We start from the raw sequence: 22,349 nt of genomic DNA, 5'->3' as shown, positions 1-22,349 counted from the left end.
TCCCTTAAGTCCAGGTCACGTACACAATAGGACAGATTTTCTCTTCCACCCTCGAGATCAGGTTCCGTTGCACCAAACACGTGCTCCCTCCTCTCCCTCGCCACGGGGCGGGGGGGCAGTCCCGGGGGTCCCGCACCTGCTCCCCTGGCGGGTCTCGGTCTTGCCGTGACTGCTCCCAAGTCGCTTTCCACAGAGCACCTCAGGTGACCCAGAAGCAGGTGAATCCAGTCGCGAGACCCCCCGCCACGCTTGAAAACGCCTGCATAGACTGCAGTTGCTCTCAGGATAAAACCTCAAGTACCTCCCATGGGCCCACGGCAGACCCCACCCCGCGACTGTCCTCCCCGACGCCTCTGGCCTCCTTACCAGAATCCTGGCTTAGTTTGGGGCAGCAGATTATTAGCTAAAAATCTACGCACTTCCCGGGCCCATGAGACACAATACTGCCACTGGAGGCGTCCTGTGTCCCCCAGGAACGGGCCACTGGGTTGCCCGCCCCCCACTCCATCTGTCCGCACAAACACGTTGTGGGTTCCGAGGGCAGGAGCCACGTCCCCAGTCACTCTCCCGGGTACAGGGACCCGACGGCACACCTGTGTGGCCGCCACGCCACCCTTCAGACAGGGGTTCTCGACCAGCGGGGATTTCCCCACAGGAGACCTGGGCAGCGTCTGTGATGTTTTCACTGTCATACCTGGGGCTGGGGGCTACCGGTGTCTAGCGGGTGGAGGCCGAGGTGCTGCAGAGCCCCCCACCATGCATACAGCAGCTCTGCCCACCACGCCCCTGAGAACCATCTGGAACAAAATGCTAGTAGCACTGGGGACAGGAAACCTCATTCAAAGGCAGATAGGTCATATTCTGGATTTTTGTTTGCTTGTTTGTTTTTTGAGACAGAGTCTCACTCTGTTGCCCGGGCTAGAGTGCCGTGGCGTCAGCCTAGCTCACAGCAACCTCAGACTCCTGGGCTCAAGCCATCCTCCTGCCTCAGCCTCCCCAGTAGCTGGAACTACAGGCATGCACCACCATGCCCGGCTCATTTTTTTTCTATATATTTTTACTTGTCCAATTAATTTCTTTCTATTTTTAGTAGAGACAGGGACTTGTTCTTGCTCAGATTGGTTTCGAACTCCTGACCTTGAGTGATCCTCCTGCCTCGGCCTCCCACAGTGCCAGGATTACAGGCGTGAGCCACCACGCCTGGCCAAGGTCATTCTGTCTTGATGTCTCCCCAGACCGGGTCGCTGAGCCGCATCTGGGCTCCTTAACCCGCATTACACAGTTGCCAGCTAGCTGTCATCACCGGACTGCCCGCGCCTGCCACGACCCACAGCTTGGGGAGGGGGGACCCGGCTCAGGTGCGTAGGGACTGCTCAGTGAGTGTCTGACTCCAAGCCAAGGACACCGGTTGAGAGGCCCAGGTGGCTCCATGGGAGGAACAGCTGCAGGTACATGCCTCAGTTTACCCTCATTGTCAGTACTGCCCCAGAGCCAGTCCCGCTCCGCTTGCTGGTGGGGCATCTCAGCAAGTGACAACCTGTGACGGCAGTGGACTCACTGTACACAGGGGTGACCCTGCCAACCTCGCCATGCTTTGGTAGAACTAAGCGCGCTCATGCGTGGCGAGGGCCTGACGTCCTGCTGGACCCTCCGTGCACGCCCAGAACATGCTGGCTTGAGCCCTGTCTCCGGCACTTGATTGGGAGTGCGGGGACTGATGGCACGGGGAGGTGGCATCCCTTGGGTGGCCCAGCCATGTGTAAGCAACTCAAGAGCAGGAAGCCACACACTGCAGAAAAAGGAACACGGAGGCTAGAATCCCACATATCTTGATCTCAAACCCTGTCCCCTCACTCACCAGCCCTGTGACAGGGGCGAGGACCTGTGTGTCCCTGGGGCTTTCTGAAGATTTTTTTCTAAAAGGCCAGCCCTGGCCATGCGCAGTGGCTCATGCCTGTGATCCCAGCACTTTGGGAGGCCGAGAGGGGAGGATCGCTTGAGGCCAGGAGCTCAAGACCAGCTGGGGCAGCTTAGTGAGATCCCATCTCTATAACACATAAAATTAGCCACAGGCATAGCTACTCAGGAGGCTGAGGCAGGAGGATGGGGGAGCCCAGGGGTTTGAGGTTGGTTGTAGTGAGCTATGATGATGCCTCTGCACTCCAGCCTGGGAGACAGAGAAAGATTCTGTCTCTAAAAAAAGGTTAATACAGGTAGGAGGCAGGAGCAGGCACCGGGCAGACAAGGCCCTGGAGGGGGGGTGCTTGGCTGGGCAGACTCAGCCCCCACTGTGCTCCATGACTGCAGGGCAAAGTTTGGACCCCAAAGAGGGGAGACCTGGCCTCCAGCCTCCCTCTGGGAGCAAAAGCCACATACTCTCCTAGGTACGTAACCAGGGAACTGAAAGCAGGGCCTCGATTAACACAGGTTCGAGACCGTGCACAGCAGCACAAACCTCACAAGAGCCAAAAGGCAGAAACTTCCCGAATGCCCACGGATGGGTGACGGATGAACAGCCTGAGCTCCACCCACCCTGCGGAGTACTATTCAGCCTTGAAAAAGAACAAAATGCTGATGTAGTTAAATCGCACGCTCCTCCAGAAGTCTGAAGTCCCCGGGACCCCAGAGTGTGACATTATTTAGAAACAGGGTCCTTACAGAAGGAATCAAGCTGAGATGAGCCATCAGGATGGGCCCCATGCTATGGGAGTGGCGTCCTTATAAAAGGGAGAAATTTGTCACCGAGAAAGACACGCACACGGGGAAGACGATGTGGGGGAAGGTAGGGAGGCCACGCGATGGCCCAGGCAGAGGCGGCGGCCACGTGGCCACTCCCAAGGAACACCTGGAGCGCCGCAAGGCCGCGAGCTACGAGACAGGCACAGAACGCGCCGGCCCGGAGCCTCGAAGACAGCAGGGCCCCGCGCCACCTTGGCTTTGAACTTGGAGCTTCCAGAACTGGGAGATGACAAGTGTCCGTGGTTTTAAGCCACCATTTGGTGATACTTTGTTACAGTAAGTAACACGGAGCTGGCAACAGTGTCTTCGTGCCTGCGTGAGTTTCCGGGCGCTGCTCGACAGCGCCCGGCGCTGTAACAAAGCACCCCAAGCTGCGGGCCCCAAACAACAGACACTTCCCCGCTCACAGTTCTGGAAGCCAGAGCTCCGAAACGCAGGCACGGGCGGGCTCCGCTGCGCGGTGGCCTCTCCGCTTTCTGGTGCATGGCGACAGTCCCTGGCTCTCCCGGATCGCGGGTATGTCAGCACGTGACCACGCTCCCCAAGCGTCTTCCGTCCACTCTTTCCATGAAGACCCCGTCCCTGGACGAGGGTCCGCTCTAACCCAGCCTGGCCCCATTTTGACTTGACTGCGTCTCTAAAGACCCTGTTTCCAAACAGGCTTGCATGTGCGGGTAGCAGGGGCTAGGGCTTCCATGTATGTTTTTAGGGGGACAGACCTTGACCCGTGACAGGTGTTTGTGCACCTGCAGGGGAGGGGAGATGAGGGTAGTTGCCCCAGGGCTGTGGGACTGCAGATCAGAGAGCCAGGGCTTGTTTTTATCTTACAGACATCTGTCCACCTGCCATCGCAGTGTGTCCCTTTTGTGAAGAGAGTGGCACGTCCCGATGAGGGTCACATGCCCCCTCCAGCCTCCAGCTTCTCTCCCTCTCTCTCTTTAGTTTTTCATATTAAGGTGGAATTCACACAAACATAAAATCAACTGTTTTAGAGTAGACAATTCGGTGCACTTAGTCCCTTCCCAATGTCGTGCAGCCACCACCCCTAACTCATTCCGAGACGCTTTTCCACCCCAAAAAGAAATCCCAGACCCGGGAAGCCGTCACCCCCATGTCCTACCCCCCCAGCCCCCGGCGACGACCCGTCTGCATTCTGTCTCTGCGGAGTCACCTGCCCTGCACCCTTCGTACAAACGCAATCGCGCGCCACGTGGCCCTGTGTGTCTGTGTGCCTCCCCTGTGGCCCCAAACACCGGTGCCTGCGACAACCAGACCCTGCCGGCGTGTCCAGCTGGCGATGGTGAGTGGGGCAGTCCTCGGCCCCAGGGAAATAGTCCGGAAGGACTTAGAGCAGTTTCATCGCGCCTACACGGCCCAGGGCTGAACTCGAACACACTGGAGGCTCCCACGGGAACCACGCAGGGCGAACGTGGCCCTTGCTGACAGACGAGGGCCGAGCGGGCCGTGAGCTCGCTGCAGAGCCGGCTCGTGGCACCTGCGGGTGGCCGGCCTGGGATCCGACCACGTCAAATGCTTCTCGACCTAGACCCTGGTGATCTCCTCCCTGTTCCACGGCTTACGCGGACATGTGTGTCTCCAACATCAATTTGTCCCACACCTAGCCCGTGCCTCAGTTTCCTCCTCTAGAAAGGGGAGGTTTGAACAGGGACTCCACAAGGCTGCCACGGGACGGAGGGAGGGACAGCCGAGAGGCCCCGAGTGCGCCGGGCGCCAGGAAACGCGGGGTGCACATGAGCCGAGGGGTGGCCGAGACGGCCAGTGCAGGGACGGCAGGGGCCTCGTCCTCAGGAGCCCAGAGGGCACTGGGGACCCCAAGGGGGCTGCCGGGTTTAGCAAACACAACTCGGGACGCTCCGTCCAACTCCAGAGAGACAGCGAGTGAGTTTCCAGCACGCATCGCATGGGACGTGTGGACGCTAAAAGATTACTGTTTGCCTGAGACTCGAATATGACCGGGCATCCCGGGTACACCTGGCAATGCCAGGCCCCTGCGGGCACGCCTGACTCTGAAGGAGACGGGGCCCCGAGTCGGACTGCAGGGGCTCGGGAAGGCGGCCAGCAGCCTCGAGCACACAGTCTTGGGAAAGGCGCTGCAATGAGGGCCCTGGGGCCATGGAGAGGGGTCCTCTGGGCCCTGGAAGAACGGCGTGATGGCATCCAGAAGACCAAGGAAATGGCTCATTTGGGGACTCCAAGCGCCCTAGCTAGGCTGCGGAGAGTGCCTGGGGGTTTCAGAGGAAGAGAAGAAGCAGAGAGAAAGCTGGGGGCCCGGTGAACCGCAGAACCCCAACTCTTTGAGAATTTCATAATAGAGGGGCCATGCAATTATTAGGACCAATGCGACAGGGGAGAAACAATGCAATCAGGAGGGCTGCATGGAGGAGGTGGCACTTCAGACACGCAGGCAGAGGAGCCCCACTCTAGGCAAACGCCTTCTTTTTCTCCAAGAGTTCTCTGTTGGCTTTCCCCAAGGCACATATCTGTGGATGGGCCAGTGGTCCTCAGGCCGGCGGCACCACCTGGAACCGGTTACAAATGCAGATTCTCCGGTCCCATCTTGGACCTGCTACAGCAGAGGCGCCAGGGCTGGGCCAGCGATCTGCGTTTCGGCGAGGTTTGCAGGGGACTCTGAGATTCCAAAGTTGCCACTGGTTTCCCATAAGAATCCAGGTGCCAAGGCCTGTGCCCAGGTCAGCTGAGACGTGGGGCCCGGCCCTCAGGGTTTCTGAACCCCCTACCCTGGGCGATTCTAACACGCATCTAGCACTGCTGTGAGGACGTCTGGACGACTTGCTCAAAGACAGACTCGACGGGGTCCTGTTCTCGAGGGGCTGCTGCTTTGGAGAAAGGGCCGTGAGATTCATTTGCGTTTCTCCATGAATAACTGCGGTCCTTTCTCTTTTGTCGCCGGGTGTATCCTGAGTGCCACTGCACGGATGTGCCCCTTTTTTCTTTTTTTTTGAGACAGAGTCTCACTCTGTTGCCCCGGCTAGAGAGCCATGGCGTCAGCCTAGTTCACAGCAACCTCCAACTCATGCTCAAGCGATCCTCCTGCCTCAGCCTCCCAGGTAGCTGGGACTACAGGCATGCGCCGCCATGCCTGGCTCATTTTTTCTATATATTTTTAGTTGGCCAATTAATTTCTATTTTTAGTAGAGACGGGGTCTCGCTCTTGCTCAGGATGGTTTCGAACTCCTGACCTTGAGCAACCCACCTGACTCAGGCTCCCAGAGTGCTAGGATGACAGGCGTGAGTCCCTGCGCCTGGACAGTATGTTGGCTTTATTACATACTTGTATTCTTGAGATAGTGTGGTCATCTTATTTTTTTCTTGGTCCTGGACTGGTACCATTGGTGTCCCTCCTGCCCAGTGCCCTCATATTCTTTATTTTCTTGAGACAGAGTCTTGCTCTGTTACCTAGGCTAGAGTGCAGTGGTATCCTCATAGCTCACAGCAACCTCAAACTCCTGGGCTCAAGCAATTCTCCTGCCTTGGCCTCTGGAGTAGCTGGGACTACAGGCACATGCCATGACATCTGGCTAAATTTTTTATTTTTAGCAGAGGTGGGATCTTGCTTCTTGCTCAGGCTGGTCTCGAATTCCTGAGCTCAAGTGATCCTCCGCCTCGGCCTCCCAGAGTGCTGGGATTACAGGTGTGAACCACTGCCCCAGCCCACATTTTTTTTTAAGACTATGAGCGTGTGGCCGGCACGTGGGCTGTGCCCAGCGTGGGCTACTACAAACGGCACCAAGACGACCATTCTCGCGCAAGTCATCCGGCCCACGTGAGCCCCCGGGTGTACCCAGAGCGGAACCGATGACTGCAAAGCGTGCATGTGTTCCGCTATAGGGGACACTCTTCCCAGGTGGTGGCACCATGAACCAAAGGTTGAGAAGGAAAAAAATGGATGCGTGATGCTGCGAGCCAGCCTACATGTAACACAAAGAAAACTAATGCGTTCTTGCTCGTGCGTGCGCGGCACCCCCTGGCACCGCACCGCCAAGGCACGGGGCTCGGGTCCCTTCAGGTTGGGACCCAGCGGCCGCAAGACAGGGACGGGGCAGCTCGTACCGGACACCCTTGGCACCTTCCCGAACTGTGAGCAAGCGAGAATTGTGGATTCGAAGCGGGAAAAACGAGTCCCGAGCAAGACTTGGGACAGAGCCCAGAGGCGGGGGATGGGGGCTTCTCCCAGAGCAGAACGGGGAGAGGGGAGGGGAGGGGAGGGGAGGGGAGGAAAAGCCTCCAGGCGGGGAGCAGAGCCTACAGAGGACGTGACTGGAGGGGACGGCCCCTTCGGGGAACTGAGCGAGCCAGGAGGGGCCTGCGGTTCTGGGCAACCCCGGCAGGTGATCGCAGGTGGCAGGGGAGCTTCGGAACACGTGTGGGGACGAGAGGGGGAAGGACACTGGGAGGAACTCGGAAGGGCCTGCCCGGTATTTCCTAGCGTTGTGGGGGGCGGGGGACCCTAAATGCAGCCAACGCGGTAGAAGGAGCTTCCCCAGGCCCGAGTCCGCCCGATCTGGGGTCTACTTCTGGCTCCCCCCACCTCCCCCCGCGTGACCCTCGGCAGGTCCCTTGACCCTTCTGGGTCTCAGTTTCTTCCTCTGCGAAATGGGACTAACGATACCGCACACCGAGCAACGCTGGGAGGAGGGTGCTTAAATTTCAGCCTCAGGTCCGCAGGGCTTTCAGAGGCGCGTTCCAGCCCCTGAAGTGGGTCTGGGCGGTGTGCGTGTGCGTGCACACGTATGTGCACATGCATGTTTGGCAGCACAGCGGCCCCACAGAGCAAAGACCTAGCGTCAGGACACAGTGAGACACGCGGGCGGGTGACTTGCTCAGGGGGGGCCAGGAGGAGACAGCGCGCAGGGTGGCGGCCGAGGTACTGGGGCCCGGCAGGGCGCTGGCGGGGTGGGGAGACGGGCACGCACGGGCCTCGCGCAATGAGGAAACACGCGGCGGCAATGGAGGCCTGCGTTCCCGGCGGGGGTGGAGGGGGCCACGAGACACACGGCGCTGGCCCGAGCCTGCGGCCTTCCCTGGGCGGGAACGCACGGAGACACAGAGGCAGACGGAAACCGAATGCAGGTCCGACAGTGTAGACACACCCGCGCCCTGGGAACAACGGGCGCCCGGTGCCAGATCTGGACTCCGGAACTCGGGCCTTCCACGAGGGTGGCCGAGGGGCCTGGGAGCAGCGGCCGGGTCCAGGGGCGGCGGGCACAGCGTGACGCTGCAGTTTCTCGTCATGCCAGAACACAGGGACCCGCCAAGGGGCGACGGGAAAACGTCAACAGGACGCAGAAGCCGCCCCGGAGAGGCTCCCGTTGGCCAAAGCCGGGACAGCCTGAGCACCAGGACAGTGACAGGAACAACCTCAACACAGAAACCAAACGCGGATCCACGCGTGCCGGCGTGAACACGCCGACGGCCAAGCCCACGGAGGGGCGGGACGAGGAAGCCGTGCTGGGGGCAGAACGCCGTGACTGAGGAAGGAAGGCGACACTAGAGAATCGCCCTGCAGCACACACTCACCCCAGCTCCGGCTCCCCTGCGGGCTCCTGCCCGCCCTCCCTGAGGCGGCCTTCGTGGCCTGGCCGCGTGGTCCAGGGAAGCGGCAGCTTTCCCTCCTGCCTCGGGAGGAAGCCACGGCGGCCGCCCCCGACCGCATCGGCAGTGGCCCGAACACGTCGGCCTCCGCCAGGAGGAACCTGGGGGACGCTGCGGGCCGGGACCCACCCTGAGAGCCTGCGCCGGGAAGGGAGTCATGGGGGAGGAGACCAGTACGGCCATTCCTGAACGGGGCAGGGCAGTGATTTGCAAAGAACGCATGTGACACGGTCACGCCAGCCGGGAGAGCGGCGGCAGGGGCGCACAGAACTCGGGCTCAGCACTCGGGCAGCCCAGGTCCCCGTTCCGGGCAGGCGAGCAGCCCTGGGCAAGTCACTTCACTTTCCAAGCCTCAGGTTTCTGCCGGGAATTTTGTAAGGATTCAAAATAATGTGGTGTGGCCGGGCGCGGTGGCTCACGCCTGTAATCCTAGCACTCTGGGAGGCCGAGGCGGGAGGATTGCTCGAGGTCAGGAGTTCAAAACCAGCCTGAGCAAGAGCGAGACCCCGTCTCTACCAAAAATAGAAGGAAATTAGCTGGACAACTAAAAATATATAGAAAAAATGAGCCGGGCATGGTGGCGCATGCCTGCAGTCCCAGCTACTCGGGAGGCTGAGGCAGGAGGATCGCTTGAGCCCAGGAGTCTGAGGTTGCTGTTAGCTGGGCTGACGCCACGGCACTCACTCTAGCCTGGGCAACAGAGTGAGACTCTGTCTCAAAATAAATAAATAAATAAAAATTAAAAAGTAAAAAATAATGTGGTGTATCCACAGATGTTCATTATAACATTGTTCTAAACACTGAAAAGGAAACCGACTAAACGTCCCTCGGCGGGAAGCGGGTTAGGCACAAACGCCTACACTGCCCTTAAAGAACAGGCCCCATCTATGAACATACCAGGGACACGGGGACGGGCTCAGAAGACTGTGCACATTACGACCCCGTGTAGGAAAAAAGACAGGTATGCAACTGTATAATAATAATTACTCATAATTAATAATCACATAATTATCACTACTGTGACCAGGTGCTGCCCTAAATGCTCCATCCACATTGAATCGCTGAGTCATTCCAGCTCCCAACAGGCCTCTGATGTGCAGACAGTTACCACCCCATTGTACAGAAGGGAAAACAGAGGCAGGAAAAAAATGAAGGAATTTGCCCGTGGTCTTACGGCTGGCAGGTGGCAGACCCGGAACGTGCCCCCAGGCAGCCTGGGTGTCCTGTGAGGGCTCTTCTCTTAGCCACCGCCCCACGGGCTCTCTAGAACAGCGCAGGAAACAGGCCAGGAACAGCCCAGCAAACAGTAATCTGGTTGCTGCAAACTGATTGAGAAGCGAACGGTGCCCCCCTCCTGCTCTTGCCCCTATCCCCCCCACCAAGAAGGAAAACGGGATCAAAAGCGGGGATCCGGGTGAAGGAGGAATTTTAAACTATGCCAATTTTTATTTGTGGTTTATGAGAAATTTAAGTTTACCAGGGAAGAGGAGGAAGGAGAAAGGGGAAAGAAGAAAAATACACACAGTTCCTGGTTCACCCGAGACAAACAGCAACTGATAGTGACAGAATCTAATAACAAGCGAAGGCAAAACTGTCGCTCAAATTTCCACGGGCGGCCTGGGGGGGGTGCGCGGAGGCAGCTGCAGGTAAGGCGAGCTGCAGACCAGCCGCTTACGGGGTTGCCCCGGGAAAGGGCACCTCCCGATCAAAGGAGGGAAGCCAGCGTGTCTTCCCAGAGATGCACCGCAGGCCAGGCTGCGGGCCCCAGGGCAGGTGTGAATGTGGCTGATGTAAAAATTAAAAATAATAAATACGGGAGCATGTGTGGCCCAAGTGCAAGTCTCAGTTCTCCAGGTGCCTGTCATCTCCTCCAGGAAGTCTTCCCAGACCACACCTGGATTGCAACAGTTGCCTTGTCACCCCTCCCCGTGCCCGGGCTGTGCCTAACTCCTTTCTCACTGGCTCTGCTTTCCTTCACGGGCCTGTCTCAATTTGCAATGACTCACGCACCAGTGTAATGACTTGACAAGCATCTGCCTTTCCCGCACCAGACCATGAGCTCCACTCGGTGGCCTGGGCGCGGTGCTCATGCTTGTGTCTCCAGCAACTGCCAGAGGGTCCGGCCAACCGGGGGATGACCTCAGGCAGATGGAGAAGCTCGCCGCTCAGAGCGGCGGTTCTCAGACCGGAGTGAGCAGCGGGACCCCCTGGAGGGCCTGTGGGAACTGGGACTGCCGGGCCCCACCGGGTCTCTGACTCAGCGGGCCGGGGCGGAACCCGTGATCCTGCATCTCTAGCAAGCTGCCAGGGCGCCCACCTTGCTGGTCCCCGGACCACACTTGGACGACAGCCGGGCTCTAGACAGAACGGGCTCTAGACAGAACGGGCGGGAGTGCGCCCCACACCCCACTTGCACCCAGGGCGTGTGAACGCGCAGGCAGGCGGTAGGCCTAAGTGCACACAAAACCGCCCCAGCCTGAGCCCGCGCCGCGAGCTCCCGGTCGGGCGTGGTCTCTGGGCCAACGCTCTGCCCCTACACCTGCGGGGCCCCCGGATTCGGTCTGGCCGGGGCCCGGAGACAGGGAGCCCCCGAGACGCGGCGCATGGGGGTAAAGCCCCCAGACCCGGTCAACACGGAGCGTGGCTGGAAACGGGGCGAGCTGCGCGGTGGGATTTCTCCTCCCCGGGGTCCCCGGAGTCGAGAGTCCTGAGTGCGCGCCCTCTGCCTGCGCTCGGGTCTCAAGCTGGGCCAGGCGACACGTGCTGCCCTGGGCCCCGTTCCCTCCCCAGGTCGCAGGACGTCGCTGGGACGGTGGCCCAGCTAGACGAGAAGTCCTTTCGCCTCCCCCCCCACCCCACCCCGGGGACCTGGGGCAGACCGCGGAGTCGATACACCGCTGCGGAGGGGCTGAACCCCAAACTCAGCCGGAAATGATGTATTTTTCCTCATTGTGGCCCTTAACGCCCCGAAGAGAAAAAAGCACCCCTCGAGATACTTTCTACAATGTAACGTGTGGCTGAGCCGTGCCCCACACCCAGATCCGTGTGTGCTGAGGTCCCAACCACCGGGGCTTCAGAGTGTGGCTGTATCTGGAGACAAGTCCTCTAAAGAGGCGATTAAGGTTTAATGATGTCATTAGGGTGTGACTCAACCCAACACGACTGGTGTCCTAATGAGAAGAGATTAGGCCCCGCCTGGCGGCCGGCTCACGCCTGTAATCCCAGCACTCTGGGAGGCTGAGGTGGGAGAATCACTTGAGGCCAGGAGTTTGAGACCAGCCTGGGCAACATAGCAAGACCCCATCTCTAAAAAAATAAAAATCAGCCAGGCGTGGTGGCGCACTCCTATAGTCCCAGATACTTGGGAGGCTGAGGTGGGAGGATCCCTGGAGCCTAAGAGTTGAGGTTACAGTGAGCTGGGATCTCCAGCCTGGGTGACAGAGTGAGACCCTGTCTCTTAAAAAAAAAAAAAAAGGAAGAAGTGAGTAGAAGAGACAGGGAGACGACCATGTGAGGACACAGGGAGGAAGACAGCAAAGGAGAGTGGCCCCACCTCCCACCATCGCCCCTCCTCCACCCATCAGCCATGGCCACCTTCTCCCTGGGGGGTGCGGCCTGGGAGGGTCCCCTGCACAGGGAGGCCACGCCCACGTGCGAGGGACAGCAGCATCACAGGGCAAATAAACCCCAGGACAGGTGGGGGGAGAGCGAGCAAAACAGTAAAAAGTGTTTTCCCGGTTTTCTGCGCAAGACGCCCACGTTTTCTTTTTGCACGGGGCCCCAGGAATTATGCAGCCAGCCCCGCCTCCCCTCACCTGCCGCCACCTGCCTTCCTCCGACCCCTGGGCCACTCCCACACTGCCTATGGAAGTCCCCAGTGTGCCGACCCAAACTGCCAATCTCTGTGTCGGGAAGCCACAAAGAGGCTGGTGCCCCCCAAAACGGCTGCGTGCGGATCCCCGTCCCCTCCCCCCGTCTCCCACTGGCGCCCCCAGGTGGTGGGTGGGCAGGTGGGCAAGCGCTCCTGCACCCCCACTAGGAATCTGGGGTCTGGCCTGACGGGCCAGCCGCACCCGGCCAGCCGACAAAGGTGGCCCGGACTTCTGCTTTCTCCAAACTTCCTCTTTACTTTTCACATAATTCTTTCTTCTGGTGACAGAATTAACCCACGCTTTTTGCTGGACATTTGGAAAAACTGCAGGAGACTGCGAAGTCTAAAATCTAGTTCCAGATTTTAGACTCTGCGCCCTGTAAAAGTTGTTTTTTTCAAAAGAGATGCCATCCACTTGTTTCCACGTACATGATGCAGCACACAGAGCAGATGTGGCCAAAGGATCGAATCCCGGTGCAGCACACGGCTTTCTAGCCCTTCGACTTTTCGGTATGCTTGACATCTTTCATAATAAAAATGTCAGATTAAAATCACAGGCTTTCAGATCTCGCAAACTTAAGTAAAAAATAAATAAATAAATAAAATAAAATCACAGGCTGGGCGCGGTGGCTCATACCTGTCATCCTAGCACTCTGGGAGGCCGAGGTGGGAGGATTGCTCAAGATCAGGAGTTCGAAACCAGCCTGAGCAAGAGTGAGATCCTGTCTCTACTATAAATAGAAAGAAATTAATTGGCCAACTAATATATATAGAAAAAATGAGCCAGGCATGGTGGCGCATGCCTGTAGTCCCAGCTACTCGGGAGGCTGAGGCAGGAGGATCGCTTGAGCTCAGGAGTTTGAGGTTGCTGTGAGCGAGGCTGATGCCACAGCACTCACTCTAGCCTGGGCCACAGAGTGAGACTGTCCCAAAAAAAAGAAAAGAAAAAATCACAGCCGTCCTCTGTGTCATTCTACATTCTACAGTGTCACCTCCAGCATCTGCCTGGGACTCTGTCACAGAGCTAATCTATACCATGTTCAAACAAACCTCTACCCAGGGCATTTAGGTTGCTCATTAAAAAAAAAATATGTATATTTTGAACATGTCACTCCCTGTTTTAAAATATTTGTTTCCATCATATCTGACACTAGACGAGTCCTTTTTGCGGGTGCCCGCGCCGACCCTCGAACCAAATACCACCCAACCACCGTCCCCTCCACTCCTGCGTTTGACAGGTTCATCGAAATACTTCCTGCGATTTTTGGAGTCCCCGCATAAGCTGTCTGCTAACTCCCTTTCTGTCCTTTCTGACAGACCGCTCGGTGGGGGGGGCAGAGAACTCAAACTCTCAGGTCTCCTGCAACTTTTATCTCTTTGTCCGTTGGAGAGAAGCAGCAGCCGGCTGTCTCCCCCCGGAAGCAGCAGGAGCCGCCTGTGGTCCTCGGGCGGCCTCTGATGTAGGAGGGACACCCGACCCACACTCGGCTGTGAGCCTGGGGGGCGTATGACCCCCCGCCACCCCGTCAGCCCCCAGGGCCCACGCCTAACGCGGAAACTGCCAAGCAGTGACCGTCGAACACACCAGAAACTACTCCTCCGGTCTCCTCTAGAATCCGATGCCACCTTCACGCACCCCCCGAGCGCCCCCAAGTTTTCTGGGAACTTGCTAACTTTGTGAGTGATTAACCTCAAGACACCTCAACGCTGAAAAGCATGGCCACGCCGCGGGCAGCGGGCTCACACGGTCCCAGTCCCCGCACGCAGCGACTGCCGCCGTCGGCGAGCACTGGGTGTGCTCACAAACACGGATACACACGCGGTGAAGAAGTCCCCTTCCGACGGTGCCCAGCGCTGGCACTCTGAACCTCGCCTTCAGGCGGACAAGCCAGTTCTGCGGTTGTCAGACGGCAGCCTTTAAAACCAGCGTCCGCAGGCTGCCCGCCGGCCACTGTGCTCGAGTCTGAGACTGATTATCCCAAACAAACTTGCGACATGTGTGCACGCGCCAATGTCACTTTGCACTACAGACATTTTCAGCACAGCGCTGTCAAGATGAAGATTCAAAGGGTGGGAATGGAAAGGGAACTCAAGGCAAACGAGAACACTGACAAAAATATGTAACTGCCGGGCAGGTGACACGGTCAAGGTGTGGCTCGGGGACTGTTTACATGGATTATCCCATTTAAGGGGATATTTCTTTGCACCACCCTGGCAGGCAGCGTCGAAGGCAGTCACCAATTCCGCCCACCGTCCGAGCGCTTACGCAACCCCTTCCCTTCAAGTGGGGGCTGGACTCGCTTCGCATGAAAGGAACATGGCGGGAGTCATGAAGTCCCAATTCTGAGACTAGGCTATTCAAAGGCCAGAAGCTGTGGTTTCCAGCATTATGGAGGTTTTTAGGGAGTTTTTCTCAGGCTATTCACCCTTGAGAAACCCCGCTGTGGAGAGACCCACAGAACAAGGGTCTGCAAACAACCCCAAGAACGAGCGTGGAAGTGGACCCTGTCCCCTTCCCACCCTGTGAACCTTCAGATGAGACCACGGCCCGGCCAGCAGCCCGAATGCAGCTCCGTGAGAGACCCCGAGCCGGGAGCACCCGGCTAAGCCAAACCCCGATTTCTGACCTACAGAAACTGGGAGGTAACAAATATTTGTCATTTTAAGCCACGTTTTGAAGTAATTTGTTACACAGCAATAGATAGGTGATCTAACCCTTCAACATCACTGAGTTTTCATAGAACATCACCGGTCATATCGACATAAGGTTGCCATATTCGCGCTTTGTAATTTTGTTATACACTTGATTTTACGGTTAGTGATAAGCGCAGAGCTGTGTTGATTGCAAGTTTTATGCTTTTATAAGTTATGGAAGTCACTAGTATAAATCGTTTAAGACAGCACTGGGTTGTTGCAATACATGTGTTTAAGATGCTCCTATATTGCTAAATTCTGAGAAATATTAATGGTTTGTGTACACGGCCAAGCCTCAGAATTCCTTCTCGTACATTCTCTGCCTGTAACTTGAGCATGATCTCTTAAAAATACAAATCGGACTGTGTCTGTTTTGTTTCCCATATTTCTAAGGGTTGGCTCATCTGTGAAGGAATGAATGACTCTCATGTCCCGACTTAAAACCTTTCAATAATACCCCGTTGCTCTAGGGACAAAGCCCACGCCGTCCTCTCTGACAAGGCTCCGGCGTGGGGGTCACCTCTGCAGCCTCACCTCCCACCACCAACCCCTGCACCTCCCTCCCTTTTCTCTAGAACTCTCCGCCAGCCCCTCCCCTTCATCCCGCACTCGCCTAACCTGGGCCCCTCCTGTTGATCCTGAACACCACGTCTGTGTTCTCTCGGATCCTACACACTAGTCATGAGGTACCCGCCGATGCTCGCCAGGCCGGGACACCTGATGGCAGGGTGCACCCCGGCCCTGGTGGCAGCCCCCGCCTGGCTCACGGCAGCTGCTGCGAGCATCCGAGTTGAATGGCTGCACGTGCCTGCCGGGACCCCGGCCTCGCTCCGGAGAGCCCAGCAGGGACGACCCCGCTGGCCGCCCCGGAAGGCTGCGCAGGCCGGAGCTGTGCCCGCCTCGGGTAGGAGGCGGGAGCCCCGGGGCAAAGAGACGCTGCCCCAAAGGAGGCGCTGAGTCATCTGGGAAACAGGAATTTCTCACCGAATGCTCTTCTCACCTTAATGTTCAGGTCGGCGGAGGGAAGCTTTCTTCCAGGGACTACCTCAAAAGGGGCTCGAGAGCACCTTTCATTCCACTGGGAATGCGGCCAGAACACGCCCCCTCCAGAGCCCTGTGCGAAAACCCAGCCTCCCGCGCTTGCTTCTAACCTGGGGTCCTCCCCGCCTCCCCCTGCTCTGTCCGGTCACTCTGCACGTTTATCCTCCACCGCACCGAGACCACTGGCTCGCAAACGAAGCTTCTCCTGGTCTGTCCGCTGAACTGTGCTTTGCATTTGCTTGTATCCCCTGGCCTGGCGAAACCGGCCACCGGTACACACGCGCCGAGTGCAAGTGGCCCCACCTGTGAGCGTCCACGTCCTCCTGCCTCACAGGATGGCAATAACACGCACCTGGGAGGTCAGAGGCCGGGAGAAGACACGGCAAGGTCTCAGTCATAATTATTATACCTGGGGTGACGTGCAAAGCGGCTGGGAGGGGGGGGCACTTAGAGAGGCCACCACAGGTGTCCAGGGCATGGCAAACAGTAAAAGAGAGTTCCGGCTACTGTAGACCTGATCACCTGAACAAACACCGCTCACTCTCCAAACTTTCTTGGGAGAGAAGCAGCTCGCGTCAGAGGGTGCGGGCATGGAGGCAGAGCAGGCCCGCGGGAGTGAGCAGAGCTGGCAGGAAACAGGTGCGTCGCCCAGCCTCGCCCCCTCCCTCCTCTGCTTCCCACTTATCTTTATTGTCATTTCCTGGGTTTGCACAAGGCCACCTTGGAGACAGCACACCTTGGTTCTCAGCTGGTCTCCTGGCTGCTGGCATCACCGGCCTCCCCGCCACTGCGGCCACACCCCACACCATGCATCCTCGGGGTGCTCCCAGGAGCACCCGGTCTGCAACCAGGTGGGCGAGCACGCCTACAGACAGGGTGGAAGGCCCGTGGGACCTTTGGGGGCCCTTCTGAGCAGCTTTGGAGGAATGAAGTCCACCCGGCTCAGAGATCAAACTCTCCCCAGCGTCTCTACTTGGGTTACTGCACCCCTGCACCTCTGCACCCCTGCACCTGCAGCCCTGAATACCTGCAGACCTGCATCTGTGCACACCTGCACATCCTATAAAACCTGATTGGAACCAACTGTACATCAGGAGTGTTTGAAAAATACCCAGTCTGATGCAAAAAAAAAAAAAAAAATCAAAAGAAAACAATAGGCACAGTATTGTAGGCAAGGCAAACCCTGTTGGCCAACTAACTTCAAACTCCTGTAACAGGACGTACCGCACAGCACGTAAGTGGAGAATGGACCTCAGCGATTCAACTCTAGATCCTATCAATGTTAACACTTGTTGCTTCAGAAAAATAGAGATTATTCAAAACCTGCTAGATATGCACGGTCCTTCGGTCCACCAGCCTAACATAAGAATTCTCACATCAACACTGGTGCTGACAAAATAAAACACTACTTTTTAAATGCTTAACTATTAAAGAATTGCACAACCGAAATGTCTCGATGATCGGCATTCTTTGGGAGGAAGATTTTGTATCTTAAGTGTTTTTCAGCTGATTTTATTTTTTTCCATGAGGTTTTGAAGTTTCCCTTCGCTGGCCAAAAGGTCATGGCTAGGTCATATTTCTCACGAACAAGCCCGGGGGGGGGGGACTATTTCGGAAGTTTTATTTTTGAATGACTGATTAAGCTTAATAGAGAGACAAAAACCAAACTGCACGGGCCCTCTGGCACACAGAGATGCTTTTGCAGAATTCAATGCTCCCTGACCTTAAGTTGTGCAAGGGGCTCTGTTGACAAAGCTAAAGAGAAAGTTGCTGGGTGACTGTCAACCCTGGCTTCCAGGAATCAGAGGGACACGAAGGGCTTTGACAGCTTTGTCCGTGTGTCCCCCGATAAACCCCCCAGGCCCTAGAATCCTACTGGCTCATCCCGGAGCCTCCTGAGGTTGCAAAGTCAACACCCAACTCCGTGGTTGCTGCCCATGCAGAAGGGAGGCTGGGAGGCCCCTCTGCTCTTAACCTTGACTTCACCTGTTATCGCTAAAACATTTGTGCAACCGTGCTTTTTGCTTTTTTTTTTTTTTTTTAACATCAATCTACATTTTTTCTCCCAATGTAAGTAGGTTTTAAAAAGTCCATAAAACTGCCTGGGTCTGGAGACCTAGAAATTTAAATTCCCTGGAGTCAGAGAAGTCTAGGTTAGCTAGAGTCCTCCTGGCGAGGTCCCTCCTTCTCAAGCTGTGTGCGCCTCTCGGCCTCAGTTTCTCACCTGCGAAATGGGCCCGGCGCGAGGGCCGGCGGCCAGCTCCCCGCCTGGAGCGGACGGGGAGAGCCGGGCGGGGGAGGAGGGCGGGTCGCGGCGCGCACGGGGCGCGGGTGGGGCGGTCGGGCTGGGTCGGGTCGCACGCCCCGCGCCCGCCGCCAGACTCACCAAGGCTTCCTCGTCGTCCTTCCCCAGCGCCTGGTACTGGCGGCCGGCGCCCGAGAGGGCGAGTTTCTGCAGGAACTTGGAGAAGCGTCGCTCCACCATGGCGAGCGGGCCCAGGCTCCCGTCGGGCCGGCGGCCGCCCTGCCTGCGTCCCTCCGTCCCCAGCGAGGCCCGGGCCGGCTGCGCGCGCCCAAGCCTCCTGGGCCGGACGCGGGTTACCTGGCAGCTGCCTACCTGCGCGCCGCAGGTGAGGCCACGCCCCCGGGGCGGGGCTGCGCACAGGGCGGCGCTCTGCGCACCTGGCCCCGCCCCGCGCGCCCGCCTGGGACCCCGGGGCTATTGGGGACCGCGGCAGCCCCGTGGCCTCAGAGCATGGGCGGTTTCCCAGACCCTGCCGGAACGTAAGACTCACCTGGAAGGGGAGGTAGAGGCGCAAAGGGACCCAGGCAGTTTTATGGATTTTAACATCGGGATTCCCAGACTTCTCCCCACCCCACCCAGAGTCTTTGGGTCTGGAAGCGCCCAGGGTGGTCAACACCAACCCGCCAGGGGCAGGCAGACCGAGCTGCGCCTGTCACGCGGCCTCTCTGAGCCTCAGTTGCCTCCTCTGCCATTGAGGAGGAGGGGAAACTTAAGACCCCACCTCCAGGGCCTGGGAGTGAGTCCTGGGGCAGGAGACTTTGAGGACCACGCTGCCTTTGGCCGCTGGGTGGACCCGGGCAATCTCAGAATGGGCTCCTGCGCTTGCTAGTCGGGGGGGCGGGCAGGTTTCTTACATGTTCTGGGCCTCAGTTTGCTGATCTGTAGAATGGCCACCATGACAGCACATCCTCCATCGGGATCGGGATACCGAGAGGGTTCAAGGGACAGCGTTGTGCCAGAAGGGCTGGGGCAGGGCCTGGCATCGGGTCCGTGGGCATCATCCTCATCATCAGCATTGGGACGCTACTGGGCTCAAATGGCTCCAGAAGTATGTGAGTGAATGTGTGGTGTAGACAGTGTCCAGGCGAGTTGAAGAGTGTGAGGGCTTTCTTTGGGCTCAGGTGGGACTAGAACCTGTAACTAGACCTGCCACTCATAGCAGGGTGGCTTTGGGGAAGGCCGGGCCACTCCTCTGGGCCCTGGTTTCCTCGTGTCTAGAGCAAAGTTCCCTGTGGACTACAGGAGGTGGCCTTGCCTTTGCCCGCGGAATTGAGTGGACACTTGTGAGCGAATATTGCTCCAGCTGCTCCCCAGGGCTGGGCAGTTCTAGCAGGGCTTCTGGCCTCTCCTACATCTTCCCCTTTTAAGGAAACAAATGAGGCGGCCCCATCACGCTGCCGCCAGTTTCAACAAAGGTGCAGGAATAGTGGAAAAAGCAAAACCCCGGTGTCGGTCCAGATTTGGATCCCAGACCTGTTCCTTCCAGATGTGTGATCTTGGGCAGCCTTCTTCATCTCTCTCCACCTCAGTTTACTCATCCATAAAAATGGGGATGTCACTACCTGCTAGCGTGAGTCACAGTCCCGGCAAGAAACACAGAGCACCCCAAACTGAGTGATTTGAGGACAATGTGAGAAAGAGACTATTCGCAAAGGGGTGGGCAGGGCGTCGAGAAACTGGAAGGGACTGCGCCGTTACCCAAGATTGGCAACCTCGGGGAGCCGGAGCTGCTGCCATGCAAGGCCGGAAGAGCCAGAGGCGAGAGCAGAGCGTTGGGGAGGGCGGCTGCTCAGCTGAGAACTGCGGTGACCGGAAACAGCTCCGACCAGAAGCCAGAGGGCCGGGGAGCCACGGATGGATGCGGCCTCCTGGGCCCAGAGTCCAAAGGAGAAGAGAGGAGAAGGGCGGAGACTGTTCTGGAGGAACCAAGGGGAGATACCCAGAAGCCAGCCCCAGGGTCCCTTGTGCGGGCTGAGCTGGTGCTGGCACAGGTGGAACACCTGGTGGCACTTCCTAGCAGGACCTGGCGTGGCAGGTCCTCAGGGATGCCAGTCGTCATGTCAAGGACCCACGGGAACTTGGCTCAGCTCTCTCTCAGGCCCTTCCCCGCTGGCATTCCGTAACTTGAAGATAACGTTAGACCCTGGAAGGAGAATGCTTTGTGGGCTTAGAACTTCATGCTCTTGCAAGGTTTCATGTCTGCAGATGGTGCAGCAGTCGGGGCAGGGAGGGATGTGTCAATCAAATGCCCTCCCCTCCACAGCCCATCCTCTGCCATGCGGTCCCCATGGCCTCAGCCCAGCGACGTCAAGGCCTGGATTTATGCACCAGGTCTGAGGAAGCCCAGAGCGCCCAGGAAGGAAACCGCCAGGTGGCGGATATTGTGAGAACACCTAGACCTGGTGGGATTTAAAAAAAAAGAAAAAAGAAAGGAGTGGACCACAGAGAGAGCAGCTAAAGCGATCAGCTCTGTGGCTAGAGGCAGCTGGATGGGCACCCTTAGGCTTAAATTTGTACAATTTTTTTATTGCGTTGCACTGTGATCAGAAAATGTAGTCTGCACACGTCTGCTAAACTTTCTTCATAGACTGGTCCTTAGTGACTGGTTTGTGTGCAATTTTTATATAAAGATTTCAATGGCACTAGAAAGGTTGGTATGTTCTTCTCTGTACGGGCATTTTAAAGGTGCATTCTTGGCCGGGCGCGGTGGCTCACGCCTGTAATCCCAGCACTCTGGGAGGCCGAGGCGGGCGGATCGCTCAAGGTCAGGAGTTCAAAACCAACCTGAGCAAGATCGAGACCCCGTCTCTACTAAAATTAGAAAGAAATTAATTGGCCAACTAACATATATAGAAAAAATGAGCCGGGCATGGTGGCGCGTGCCTGTGGTCCCAGCTACTCGGGAGGCTGAGGCAGCAGGATCGCTTGAGCCCGGGAGTTGGAGGTTGCTGTGAGCTAGGCTGACGCCATGGCACTCACTCTAGCCTGGGCAACAGAGTGAGACTCTGTGTCAAAAAAATAAATAAATAAACAAACAAATAAATAAATAAATAAAAAGGTGTATTCTTTGTAAATGAGCTCTGTATCTGCTCACTATGACTTCCTAGTTACACAGTTCATGTCCGTATTGGTTGTCGACTGCTTGATCTGACGCGGGAAGAGAAGGTAGAGTTTAAAGTTTCCCACACTAATCGCTTTCCTGTCCATTTTCCTCGTGTGTCTGAATTTTTTTGTGTGTTGTGCTGCTCTGTTGGTGGGTGCGTGTGATTTGCCTGTTCATTATGACTATTGTAACTGATTTGAGCCATCTCTGTCTTGTTAACAATGCATTCCTGCCATGTCACTCTGTAGAGTTGGAGCTCCGTGTTTCTTCCCCATGGCTCCCGTCTGAGGGTCCACACCCCGCATCTTAGTGGCGGCTGCTCCGTTTCACCTCCAGGTTCCCTGAGAGAGGGGACTTGTCTGTCTTCATCACTGTGCACCTGCCCGGTGTTTATCACAGTACACGATGTGCCTGTAACACGATGTGTGCCCCCAAGTGTTTACTGTGTCTCTCGTAAACAGCAGATTATTGAAATGTTTAATCTAACTGCACATCATTTGCACCGTAACAGGGAAATGCATTGTGCCTACATTGTTACGGATGTTACCATCAGTCTGACTTCTAAGCAGAAAGAAACTGCTACTTGCTATCATCCTTTATTTTGATTTTAGAATACATACCTCACTCAAAGTTCTATTGGGAACTATCTAAAGGCGTTTCAGGAATACGAACAAATAGTTATACAGTCTCTTTTGGTTTCTTTTTACAGCTTTAAAGGAATTTCATTGTGATTTTCATTTTTATTTTTCTAACTTTTGCTTCCTTTTATGTGCTAAGTCATCTAATCTAGTTATCCACAACTTTATTTATTTATTTATTGAGACAGAGTCTCCCTGTGTTGCCCGGGCTAGAGTGAGTGCCGTGGCATCAGCCTCGCTCACAGCAACCTCAAACTCCTGGGTTCAAGCAATCCTCCTGCCTCAGCCTCCTGAGTAGCTGGGACTACAGGCACGTGCCACCAT

At 56.9% G+C, this 22,349-nt stretch overlaps 1 protein-coding gene across 1 annotated transcript in view; it reads right to left on the bottom strand.

The window, feature by feature from the left end:
* The window catches only part of ATP2C2 (ATPase secretory pathway Ca2+ transporting 2), a 65,043-nt gene extending 46,475 nt beyond the window's left edge, over positions 1–18,568 (bottom strand). The window contains exon 1 of the mRNA XM_075995827.1: positions 18,366–18,568. Within this exon, the coding sequence (XP_075851942.1) occupies positions 18,366–18,464 (99 nt within the window). The 5' untranslated portion in view covers positions 18,465–18,568. The remainder of the gene's footprint in view (positions 1–18,365) is intronic.
* Between the last annotated feature and the right edge of the window lie 3,781 nt (positions 18,569–22,349).

Source organism: Microcebus murinus, chromosome 20 (assembly GCF_040939455.1).
Source record: "Microcebus murinus isolate Inina chromosome 20, M.murinus_Inina_mat1.0, whole genome shotgun sequence".
NCBI classification, from domain to species: Eukaryota; Metazoa; Chordata; class Mammalia; order Primates; family Cheirogaleidae; genus Microcebus; species Microcebus murinus.
Note: the sequence above shows the minus strand (reverse complement) of the source record. Positions and strands in the feature narration are given on the sequence as shown.